A 12,190-nucleotide genomic window follows, 5' to 3' on the forward strand; every position below is an offset into this window, starting at 1 on the left:
TAGAGAAACATTCAAATGTACTACAAATGTATTTCAAATCTTTATTGTGCAATAGAATTTACATACCAAAAAGAGAAAAGAAATAATGCATAAGGTAAGCTCATTTTGCTTAAAGCTAAGTGATACATGTTGGTCAAAAGAACATGAATACTTAACTGAGAGTATTTTTGGTGAAAGGTTCATCCACTTATCCACATCAGGTTTTCTGGCAAAAATATCCTCTCAAAATGTTTTACAAAAGCATTTTCAACAAAATGTGGAGCCAAAATACAGTTGGACCAGAATGAAAGCAAATACAATCTTTCTGTCTTTACGTACAATTTCTCTAAAATATCAAGATCTCATTGTTCGAATATTAATCGACGTAAAATGCAAAATACAATGGCCTTGCAGAGCAAGTATATGAAAAGCATTAACTTGAAGCAGTGGATACTATATATATATATATATATATATTGTTTTATATAAAACATCTTAAAGAATGCAAAAACATGTTACATCTAATAGATCTTTGATCATTTGTCTGTTTTGTAAAATCATGCTTGTCAGTAGAAAATGTGCATATAAATGAGCAACACAAGCACCAACCTGTTATGTTATGTTATATCTAATATTTGGCATTAGATTTAATGTAATGTATGTAAAAAACCTTTTGAAAAGTATTAAATATGCTTGGAAAATATAATACAAATCTATGAACAGTCCCAAATACACCACTTTTATACTCTTGATTTCTCAAGATAAGACCACTTGGGTGAAAATGATTAACCTTGTGAAACAGCCACAGCAATTTCAAGCAAATCTCTCCTGCAAGCAGATGCATCTCAAAAAAAAGATGTTGAAATTTGGTGGGTTTAACCTGAAACATTCAAAATACGTCGCATGCAGACAAAACATCCCTTACAGACAGCTTGGAGGACAGGAGACAAAGGGGAAGCTGTCCCTTTGGATTTCTGTCAGATTACTGGCCCGGGCTGGGCCTGGTTTAAAGCCTCAGTGTGTTACCAGATCTGAACCGACAGAGGGAGTGAGGAGTCTAACGCTAAATAATTTGCTTAGTGGCAAGTAACTGAAATGAAATACATCAGAAGCAAGAGTGAAAAATGAATGTAAATGATAAAAAATGACCCTTATCTATAGAGGAAAGTGGCCCCAGTTTGTAACAGGCATGAGAGAACGGCCTCCCCTCCATCTTTTTATTACACTATATCTTTTCTGGTCGCAGAATCTCACACACATATTCAAACATACGTGTGTGAGTACTCTGAAGCAGACTCTTTTTAAAAGAGAATCTCAGATATGATTCCTCATCATGTTGGACCTTTGGCTGGTAATTTGGGGCGTAGTTCAATAAGATTTTTTTATGATTCGTAAAACATCTTCTTTGTGACGGTGGTTCCTCCCATGACGCTCCTCTGAACCACTTCCTTGGTGACTTGACGGGTCACCATGCCGCTGGTCTCTGAGTGCTGCGTCGTCATCATCATCCCATCTGTTAGAAATGAGCAGGTGGTATTAATGTGGGAATGTATTTTTTCATTGATGTTTTTTAGGACAACATAACTGAAATTGAAGCTTTTTTTTTATTATTATTATTATTATTATTTGTACCTGAGAAGTAGGGGTCGTTGAGCATAGTGTGGGAGACGTTGGTCCGCGTGCTGACCTCTGTTGGCATTTGGAAAACTTCCCTCCTCGTCGATTGGTTGCTGTACTGAGACAAAGCGCCTACAGGGAGCAAGGAAGGAAGGAAAATACTGGTATGTACTAGAATGTGATCAGTTATGAGAAAGTGATAGGAAGGCTAAAAAGAATATTTGGATAATACCGAAATCTTGAGTATATTTAAATGTTGACTGCATTTTCGGTCATAGGGTGGTCTAGAACAGGGGTGTCAAACCCTTCAAACCGCCAAAGGGTCCAATCCGGCCCACGTGATGACTTTGCAATGTGTGAAGTCATTCATTCTAAATTTAAAATATTCCTAGAGCTGTCCTAATAAGTGTAGCTGGCCCTATGCTGGATACGTTATTGTAGATCCCATTGTGCTTACATACAGCTGTCAAGCGTAGGCTACTGTTCATGCAGGACCCGCCGGTGGAAAATGTCTCGGAAAGTGGAAACAGCCTCGGGTTTGACCAGATCCTATGTCTTCACGTATCGTGGGGGTGTATTAAACGTTTCAATCTCTAGCCACTATTGGGAGGTTTTAGTTTAATTTATATCTAAAGCTTTGTCGGTAGGATTCATCTTACTTCCATCCTGAGACTCGATGGTGATGATGCCCTCCCTCTCAGGGCCGAAGCCCTGTGTAGTTCGCGCCTGAACCTTAAACTTGTAGGGAACATTCTCAGTCAGGTTTGGAACGGTCAGACTGGTCTCAGAACTGTCCCCGTTCACCTGGAAGGAACGCACATCTCCTGGAGGAAACAAAAAAACAGAAAGAGGTCAGAAATGAACGTACTTTCACAACAAAGACATATGGCAACCTGGGAGATGCACAAACCAACTATATACATGATTTTTTTTTATATTTGAATTTGGAATATTTTTTCTCCAATCTTTCCGGAAAGCCTCACCTCCACCATGCAGCTGTTCGCAGGTGACTACATAGCCCAGGATGTCTCCGTTGGGTTTACGAGGTTTCTCCCAGCTGAGCTGCAGGGAGTCGGGGCTCAGAGCAGTAAAGACCAGGGGGCCCGGGGCACTGGGAGTGCTCAGAGTAAATGGTGAGCCTACAGTGAAAGATGAGACAGACAACATTAAAAAGAGAACCTTGTGCTTCGGGTAATTGCATGAAAACAGTCATTGTGTCCACGGATTAATCCAAGAAATCCACAGAACCAGTACCTGGCATGGGGCTGAGGGGACTCTTGGGGTCGACAGCCGACTCAATGGTGATGACTCCCTCTCTCTCGGGACCCCAGCCCTCCTGGCTCTGACCCTTCACCTTAAATAGGTAGGAGTGGTTGGGCAGCAGGTCCTGGATGATCACAGAGTTCTCTGCTGGGTTCGTCACATTGATACGCTTCATCTCCCCTACAGGACAGGACACAGCTTGTTTAGCATCAGCATTAAATACTCACAAACGGTATTTAAAAAAACAACGTTAAAAGTAAAAAAAGATCTGTGTCTTAGATTGATTTCAGGCACATGCCTGGTATGCCAAGAAGTATATACATTGTATCCTAATATAGCAAAATGTAAGCTCTTTATTATGGAAAAGATGAAAACAAATGGTCCTTGCAGGGTTCCTGTACCTCCACTGAGCAGCTGGTAGAGAACACAGTAGCCCAGGATGTCTTTCTCACAGTGGGGCTCCTGCCAGCTCACTTTAAGGGCAGTGGGACCAAGAGCAGAAAACACCAGTCTGCTGGGGGTGTCTGGTACACCCGGAGACAGTCGAGCATCTGATGGGTGACACAGACAGACAAGAGTAAGAATACTGTTGGATATCATCACTATAAACTGGGTCTATCTCCGTTTAGACTCGAGAGTATAAGGGGTGAAAAGACAGAGAAGTATAGATTGAAGCTTGTCATACAAATTACATATAAAGTATTTTGCAATACTTCTGACCATTTTCCAGAGCATATTGTTTTTAACATATTTTTTGATTGTTTATGCAATAAGCTGAGAGCTACTTAAATGCTTTGTAGAGCTCGACTGCAGAGTTTGCTTATAATTTTCCGTAGTTTTGCCATTACAAGTGACCACTTTAACATTAGACATATAGTTTAATATAAAACCAGTGATTAGTGCAGCTTTAAAAATGACCATATTAACATAATCCTTTTGGATAATGACCACGTTCACTTACTGTTCTGGGTTCAATTTGTGGACAACATAGCACGTGAACGCATTGCTCTTCATTAGCCTAATCTAAATTCTGGATGTCACTGCATACAAGAGGTTTTCTAAACAGTCACTGCCACCACTGAAACCACCATATGACATAACATAACTTTGATTAAAAGTTCTTTGAAAGTTCATTTTCATAGCATACAGTAATGAATAAAAACAAATAGGGAGATCTTTAAAGAGGAGATCAGAGAGGAAGACAAAGTATGAGACAAACACAGAGGCAGGAATAAAGATGACTGAAGAGGGGTGCATTACGCGTCACACCTAGCAAACACATCCAGTGCCTTCATGCATGTGAGCCGCAGACTTACCCAGGAGCACCCTGTCCAGATTATATAGGGCTTCATTGACGTCTGAAGACTCAGTCCTGGCCCTGGAACCCTGAGACAGGTTGTAGCTGAACTGGCTCTGAGAGCTGCTCTGCATCCCAGCGTAGCCGAGCCCACCTGATGGCGCATTGAGCGAGGGGGGCAAAGGAGGAGGACGAAGGGGTGGTAATAAGAGGCACAGAAAAGGATAGAAGTACCAAGTAGGAGGGAGAGGTGGGCAGGTACAGGGTGAAGTAAAGAAAGAAGTAAAATTAAGTAAATAGAACAAAGTTGAGACAAGGGGAGAGAGAGAGAGAGAGAGAGAGAGAGAGAGAGAGAGAGAGAGAGAAACAGAAACAGCGATAGTCAGCATAGCTCCGGTAAAGTCAGTGTGGATAAGCCTGCTTTGCAGCCAACAGCCCCAACCCTGCTAACAGATGTCCAAGCAATCGACCTCATGCACTCTGCACAGTTTACCTGCTGAGGCATCTCAAATATTTCACTCCAAAGACACATCTTTCTTGGACCAGGAAGACAAAGCTAATTCCTTTTACATTTACTTTGGAATAAAGAAATAAACTCCTGCAGAGGTCCAAAGCTTACTTAGATCTGGGAACTTGCTTGACACATCTCCAATGACGATTGAGTCCCGGATGTTTTCATCTGAGTAACCCCTGTTCTCTGAGCGCTTCCTCATGATAACTTCTGATGTGTGTACTCCTCCTCCGATCATGTCATGTCTACGAGAGCCTGCTACAAGAAGAGAGAAAGATCAAGGATAAAGACAAATAATATCTTGATGTTGTGACTAAATTGATCTTGATATAATTACTGCCGTCCATCTTACCTGCTCCGGACATGTAGGTGGTGGATGTTTCTGTGGTAAAGGAGCCGCCTGCCCCTCTGTAGTTTGAGCTCAGAGTGGACATAGGAGAGGATGATGCTGACAAGTTGCGTGTCGCTGATCCCCCTGGGAAAAGGAAGTTCTGGTCCCACTTCCCGTTGATCATATAATCTGTGAAACAGCACAATAGGAGCCAGAATAGTCAACCAACAGAGTACAAGAAATTAAGCAGCTAGCACTGAAGCATTCTGCCATTTGGATTGGAACAACACATTTTGATGTCAAGCACCCAAAACCAGGCTCAGGCCAATCTATAGAAGAAGCACAAGCAGTTTCAGATCTGTAGCTCCAGTCCTCCTTGTGCCACTTAACGGTTACAGAAACAGCAACATTTTAGAGCAGGTGTGTGCCATCTACAGGCAAGCAAAGTAATAGAGTCTGGGATTTTGTCAATTGTGCCACGTGCAGCCAATTTTTTTATTTTTTTTGTAGCTGCTGAACTGTTGTTTTAGTAGAATTATGACTATTTCTCCAGATAATTAAAACTCATAGCTAAGAGTTTACAGCCACGTCAGCAGGTCTAACTAAATGCTAACATCAACATGCTAGCATGTTCAAAAATGGCAATGGTAACATGCAGGTATTCCCATGTTCATCATATTAGCAGGTTAGTAAGCTAAAATCGCCTAATTAGCTCTGAACACAAAGTGCAGGTTAATGGGATTGATGTTATTAATCCTGGTAAAGTTGTACCACATTTATGTGCAAACCATTCAATATTTGTTGAGACACTTTACCAAAGTCATTTGGATTAATGGTCTGGGTCTTTGTGCCAATCAATCTAGTAAATGTTGACATATTTCACTGGAGAAGTTTGACCTGGTTAACAGTTAGGAGATCACCAAAGTGCACCTCTAGGTGCCATGGAAATCTGATCTCTACTGATTTTAATGACAATCCATCTAATAGATATTGAGACATCAAAAATGATGGCATCATAGAAAAAGTCAGGAGATCACCAAAGTCATTAGGATGCGGGCAGCTGTGGCTCAGGTGTAGAGCAGTCGCCTACCGATCAGAAGGTTGGTGGTTTAATCCCTGGCCCTGCAGTCCTATGTCAAAGTGTCCTGAACCCTGAATTGCTCCCAATGCTGTGCTATTGGAGTGTAGATATGTGTGAATGTTTATCTGATGAACAGGTGGCACCTTGTATGGCACCCTCAGCCAAAGTGTGTGAATGGTTCCTGTACTATGTAAAAGTGCTTTGAGTAGTCATAAGCATTATATAAATACAGTCCATTTACATGTATCCCCTGGAGACCACTTTTTGTTGATACAGCAGTTAGGACTTTTAAAAATGCGGCTGTAACACTGCAAGTTAGCTTGGGATCCAGACGAATCTGCGACATCATGTTTTATTTGCTCTTGCAGATATGTCTTGTCCCCCTCCCGTTTTCTCCTCCCTTTCCCAGATTTCAAGTCGGCCATGGCCTGGTCGGGCCAATCAAAACCATTTAACTCATATGGTAGTTTCCGATGATGACTGACAACTTGCGGAGTCTTCGCACTTTACGCAAAATACGTGATGACGTCTGTTTTTGGCTCGCACACCCTCACGCCAGGGACACTACGGCAAGCACAAACCTAACTTATTAAAATTGGAGCTCTGTTGAGGCCTCGAAAACAACTAAGATGGCTGTCTGTAGCTGACGTGGAACTTTCTGTTGAAGTACTATTTACAAATGCTGATGGCAAAAACAGCAACACTGGTACACAGACATATTGATGCTACACCATCACAGCTCATCTCTGCATGCTGTCTGTTTACATTTGTCCAACGCTCAAACAACCAAGATGGCTGCCTGCAGTAGATGTGGGACTTTCTGTTGAAGTACTATTTTCAGTCTATTTACATTTGTCCGACGCTTAGCGCTCACATGTTTCGTTGTTCTGATTGGTTGTAGGTCTATCCAATCCAAACGCACCATGGAAATTGAAAATGAACTGAGAGGATCCAGACTAACTTGCATTTGCGATTTGGTGTGGCTATGTCATACTAGTAGGTGTCCCGAGAGATAAAACTGGAGTAGATTTAACCTTCGTTGCCTGTAGGTGGTGATGTCGACATGTCTTCATCTGCAGAACTAAACTGGTGGTGCTATCATTTTGACATGTAACAAAAATGTGTCTAATACTGGCTGAACAGCTGCCCTTGTGGAGAATCTGCAGCCTGCTAACTGTGAATAAGGATGATTTTACAAACCAGTTTTTTATGGTGCTCTAAAAGGGCACATCAGAAGATATATAATAATAATAATATAACTGCAAGGAAAAGTGTCATCATTGAAACTGCCCTGCAGAGATGAAACCATTTTTCATTTAGAAGCCATTATTTCCATACAGCCGCACAGTAACTAAGCCTTTGCACACACCAGACAAGCTGCCTCCAGATGGCTACCTCCCAAGTGGGATGGAGAGAGGACAGACAGAGACAGGCACCTGGAAAAGCCTGCCCCTGATCATCAACTAAAGGTGGGGCAGTTGATGCCAGTGCTCCTCTCTGGGCAGGTGGCGGGAGGATAGATGGGATAGGTGCCAACTAGGGGCAAGGGGACAAGGACTGAAGCCCGAAATTGAATGATTAGACCAATGTTGATATTTCTGACAGGATCAAATCACAAAGGCAGAGAGAAACGTTGGTTGCTTTGCCGGGCACCTGACTGGCCGTGCATTACAGCTGGCATGCTAGCTGCCTGTCTGTCTATCTGTGGCTCTGATGGAGTGGTCTTCACCTGGCAGGGGTGTTTGGGCGTAGCTGGGGTGGGGGGCCTCATCTGAGCTCGTCTCTGTGTCTGTGCTGAGCCGATAGGGGATGACGTCCACTCGCTTTTCCCACCACACCTTACGGAGATCCAGGTTGGACCCCACCAACTTGACATATTTCCAGCCTTGTATTTGGGGTAATAGGGGAGAAGCAAGTTGGCGAAGGACAAATTCGTAGCGAAGAAGTATCAAGGGTTGGCTTTACCATACATTACTTTACAAAAAAAGCTATCAAACACATAAATGGGATTACATAAATGTATTGGTTTGTGCCATAAAAGTTCAAATTGTCTTGGAGCCGAGGAGCAACACCAGCATTTATTTCCTGAGAAAACTAAGAACACAAAAACGGCAGAAGAAAGCAGGAGAGTGACAGAAGATTTAGGGGGCTTGTGGTTTGTGGTCATAAAGCACATCTATTGCAGATATCTGGGGATGTATTGAAAGCAGATCTTCTTGCTGCCAGGCTGGGGCGTTGCCTACAGGAAAATTACCAGCCAAAGAGAAGTGATAAAGAAAAGGCAGAGCAATGAGAATGATGCCATCCCTGAGCTTCACAGCTCTTCCCGTTCTTTCTTAATGCCACAATTGTAAAATAAGGAAGAATATTAATGTCACAAAGAAAAACTGAAAAATGAGAAAGCGCCAGTAATCCTGAGGTTTTCAGGAGTAGTCTCACAAGTTGGGTGATATTCTACAGCACAGATATGTTGTTCATTCCCTCTCCATTTGACAGGGCAATGACACCACAGCACATGTTGCATAAACAAATGGGCTAAACACTTGGCTACAAGAACAAAGAAAGATGTCTGGGAGCCCTGAGATTGTTGCCTGAAATAATTGGATCCATATTACAGCGATAGCTCACACTCTGGAAGTCTGGCAGTCACAGCCATTCCTTTCCAGAGCAAAATAATTGCATTAGAATTGAGCACTTGCATAATGGGTTTACACTGTCAGCTGTTATAAATAGCCTGTGGTTTTGGCTCTGGGTACCCACCATCACCAGAGACGCTGGGTGTCTTGGAGCCTGTAGGCGACTTCAGCACCTCGTTGCTGTACATCAGATAGCTGTCATACTCGTCTCCTGCCTCTGCATCCACAATAGGGATATCTGGAATGATGGGAACTAGAGACAAAACGAAAGGAAAATGTATCTCTTTTCAGGGAAATACAGATTGACTGAAAGTGTTCCGGAGGTGTGTTTGCCCCTGACTTACTGGATAGAGGTCTGACAGGCTGTGATGCCAGGTTGATGGTGGCATCTTTGAAGGGGCCCCAGCCTATGCTGTTCATGGCACGGACCTTGTACTGGTAGGTCTGGGCATTCTGAAGGTTCTCGATCAACAGCATTCGCTTCTTGGGGTTGTCAATCTTTACTTTCTTAGCGGGGCCCACTGCCTCTGTGACAAGAGTATTGGGGAATGATGAAATAACATAATGCAAATTACTCTACAGTATTTCCTTTTATAGGTTGGACTCTTACTTCTTCCATCATCGATGGGTGTGTAGATGACCTCATAAGCCGTAATGTTGCCATTGGTCTCTGCAGGCTCTGCCCAGCTGACCTGAGTGACAGTTGGACTGATGACATTAAAGGCCAGACGTCCAGGTTCACCAGGCACTGGAGAAAAACAGCACAGGAACTGTGTGTAAGTACAAACTTAGCCTAGTTATATAATGCAAGTGTTTATTCTGTGCAGATGTACATATTTAAACAGGTTGCACCACACAAACTAGTTCTAATGTAGAGATGAGTTTGTTGTATGAACACAGAGTCACTGCCAGGTGTAAGTGTTGCGTAGCTAACAGAGATGAGGACTCGAGTCTGGGATTCGGACTCAAGTCGAATTTAAGTCGCACAAACACCCAAAAGACTTCAGACTTGACTTGGACTTGAGCTTCGAGACTCGTCAACAACCTGTTTTCTTCATCAAACATCTCAAAACGCACCCAGATAGGTCAGTCACTCACACGCTAATGTGAAAGAGACGTTACATTTAGCATATATCGCCACAGGTAAGAAGCTAACCATCGCAAAGTGTTGTGCTAATGCTGGGAACAGGCAAATTGTATCTTTATAGTTGTATCCATATGATGTGACAGACTTAGGTTAATATTTCACCAGGTCCGAGGACTAGAGGGATGTGTTAAGTAGTGTTAGTGTGTTAAGTAGACCCCATAAAGTTATCCTACAACTGATTTTGATACTGTACTGTGTGGATGGTAGCTACAGGACATGCTTTGAATTCATAAGATTTAACAATACAGTGTTAGTGACAGATCAGATGGCCAGAGACTTGAGACTTGACTTGGACTCGTGGCAAAAGACTTGAGACTTGACTTGAACTTGCCCCTCAAAGACTTGAGACTTCCAAAAAATGACTTGTGAACATCTCTGGTAGCTGAGTAAACTGACAAAACCAACGTTAGCTTCCTAACATTTGGCTTGTAACTGTTTAGAGTGAGTAGTTAAGGAGGTAATATAGAATATGGTTGACAGATTTTAGCTGACACATGATTAAATGCTGTTTAATAATGAGCTAAACTGTGAAGACTTAAAATTACATTTCACAAACTAACATAACATTAAATTACAAAACATTATGCTAATATGTTTTAATACTTTAATACTTACCTTAATACTATAATAATAATTATATATTATATATATATATATATATATATATATATATATATATATATATATATATATATATATATATACAATAATGTTTCACTCTAACTGTAGAAATACTACTGATTCTGTATAATACAAAGGATTGGCAGTTCACTTTAATATCATTTTTGACTCTCTAAAACTCATTTTTGGAAGTTATGCTACTGCTTGTGATGCTACATTGTCTTTATATTTACATAGTCAGCACTGCAGTTTCCTAGCAACTGATTTATAATTTACCAAAGTCTTTACTTCTGTAGCTAAGACATTTCCTAAGTTTCAGATCCCGGTTTAGTAAATCACTAGTTTGTAACTAGCTCATTGTTAAAATGATGATGATGATGATTCAGGAATAGTTGGTGTATAGGCGTAATTTAGATAAAAATTGGCCAGTGCAACCCACCCCAAAAACCTATTATATTTCCTTTATATAAATAAAGACATTTGCACCATAAATAGATGCAGAAAAATGTGTTTGATGCTTAAAATTTCAATTTTGCTCTAAAGTAGAGATCTCAACCCCCTCAATGTTGAACCCGAAGTTACGCCCTTGGGTGCAACCCAATCCAGAAGATTAAATCACATAAAAAACCTATAAACTCCACAAGATAATCATTTTGTCATACTTTTGACAGTTTTTGTAACCAGTTATATTTGCTAGTATCTCCTGCAGAGCCCTTCAGGGACAGCAGTTAACTGAATTCTCAGTAATTACCATCCTCCAGTGTTTGACAGGCAACCATGTCTGTATCGTAGCCATCTCCTATTGCATTGTAGCCGCACACTCGCATCTCGTAGTCACAATAGGGGTACAGGTTGGTCAACTCGGCTTGAGGAGTCTTCACATCTAAGACCTGGGCATCTTTCTCTGGATCGCCATAGATCCAATACTTTACCTAAAACGAACACGGAAACAAAAGATGAAGATGAAAAATATGGTGCCTATTGGAAATTATGGTTAGTATTTCAAGTTGAAGCTTCTCAACATGTGTTGATGTACCTTGTACCCCATGGGGTTACCAGACAGTGGGTCCCAGCTGAGGCGAATGCTTCTGGGTCCAGTTGCTTTGGCCTTAAGGTTAGCTGGGCTGTGGAGATGACCACCAGGGGAGCTGGTTTTCTGGTTTATGTAGCCCTTCTGCTGCATCTGGGCAACTTCTGGAGCTTTGGGGGCAGGAAGAGGGTAGACCAAACATTTACCAGATACAGGACCTCTGCTTTAGAATGTTCCATTCTCTTATCATATATGTGTGTGTATATATATATATATATATATATATATATATACATCCAGCTTCAACTTCAGAAACTCTACAACTGCCTTTTTATGTAACCTTTACCTCCGTCAGTTATATTGACAAGGGTGGTCTTTCTGTCGCCAACAGAAGCGTTGCTACTTGGGTCCAACAGCTCCAGTTGGATGGTTTCTGGCTGGATTGGGCTATTGTGGGCCCTCGGGTCGATCACTATGTTCTTCTCTGTCTCCCCAGGACTAAACTTTAAAGTGCCGGCTAAGTCAAAGCGCTGGGCCTTCTTGGTGCGCCATTTCACTGTGGCGGGACTGTCCTGGTTGCGAGTGCGGACCACAGGGATAACGTAGGTTGGGTCAGATGTGGTGAAGTTCTGGGTGCCCTTTTTGAACATCATAATACTGGGCTCTGGATTTTTTTT

General features: G+C 41.9%; 1 protein-coding gene across 5 annotated transcripts in view; it reads right to left on the reverse strand.

Annotated features, from left to right (window-relative positions):
- Nucleotides 1-27: 27 nt before the first annotated feature.
- itgb4 (integrin, beta 4) overlaps nucleotides 28-12,190 on the reverse strand; it is a 32,196-nt gene continuing 20,033 nt past the window's right edge. Inside the window, exons 28-43 of one of the 5 annotated variants that reach the window (XM_078278436.1) lie at nucleotides 11,860-12,177; nucleotides 11,520-11,683; nucleotides 11,235-11,415; nucleotides 9,326-9,463; nucleotides 9,060-9,242; nucleotides 8,840-8,968; nucleotides 7,809-7,964; nucleotides 5,020-5,187; nucleotides 4,776-4,922; nucleotides 4,176-4,310; nucleotides 3,261-3,410; nucleotides 2,851-3,039; nucleotides 2,580-2,735; nucleotides 2,256-2,420; nucleotides 1,612-1,728; nucleotides 28-1,492 (exon numbers count right to left, since the gene is read on the reverse strand). In XM_078278436.1, coding sequence (XP_078134562.1) covers nucleotides 1,362-1,492; nucleotides 1,612-1,728; nucleotides 2,256-2,420; nucleotides 2,580-2,735; nucleotides 2,851-3,039; nucleotides 3,261-3,410; nucleotides 4,176-4,310; nucleotides 4,776-4,922; nucleotides 5,020-5,187; nucleotides 7,809-7,964; nucleotides 8,840-8,968; nucleotides 9,060-9,242; nucleotides 9,326-9,463; nucleotides 11,235-11,415; nucleotides 11,520-11,683; nucleotides 11,860-12,177 — 2,627 coding nt within the window. In that variant the 3' untranslated portion in view covers nucleotides 28-1,361. Of the gene's footprint in view, nucleotides 1,493-1,611; nucleotides 1,729-2,255; nucleotides 2,421-2,579; nucleotides 2,736-2,850; nucleotides 3,040-3,260; nucleotides 3,411-4,175; nucleotides 4,311-4,775; nucleotides 4,926-5,019; nucleotides 5,188-7,808; nucleotides 7,965-8,839; nucleotides 8,969-9,059; nucleotides 9,243-9,325; nucleotides 9,464-11,234; nucleotides 11,416-11,519; nucleotides 11,684-11,859; nucleotides 12,178-12,190 lie in introns of all 5 variants that reach the window. The other 4 variants (XM_078278435.1, XM_078278437.1, XM_078278439.1 and 1 more) reach the window with 4 other exon arrangements.

The sequence above is a fragment of the Sander vitreus genome, chromosome 21, assembly GCF_031162955.1.
Source record: "Sander vitreus isolate 19-12246 chromosome 21, sanVit1, whole genome shotgun sequence".
NCBI classification, from domain to species: domain Eukaryota; kingdom Metazoa; phylum Chordata; class Actinopteri; order Perciformes; family Percidae; genus Sander; species Sander vitreus.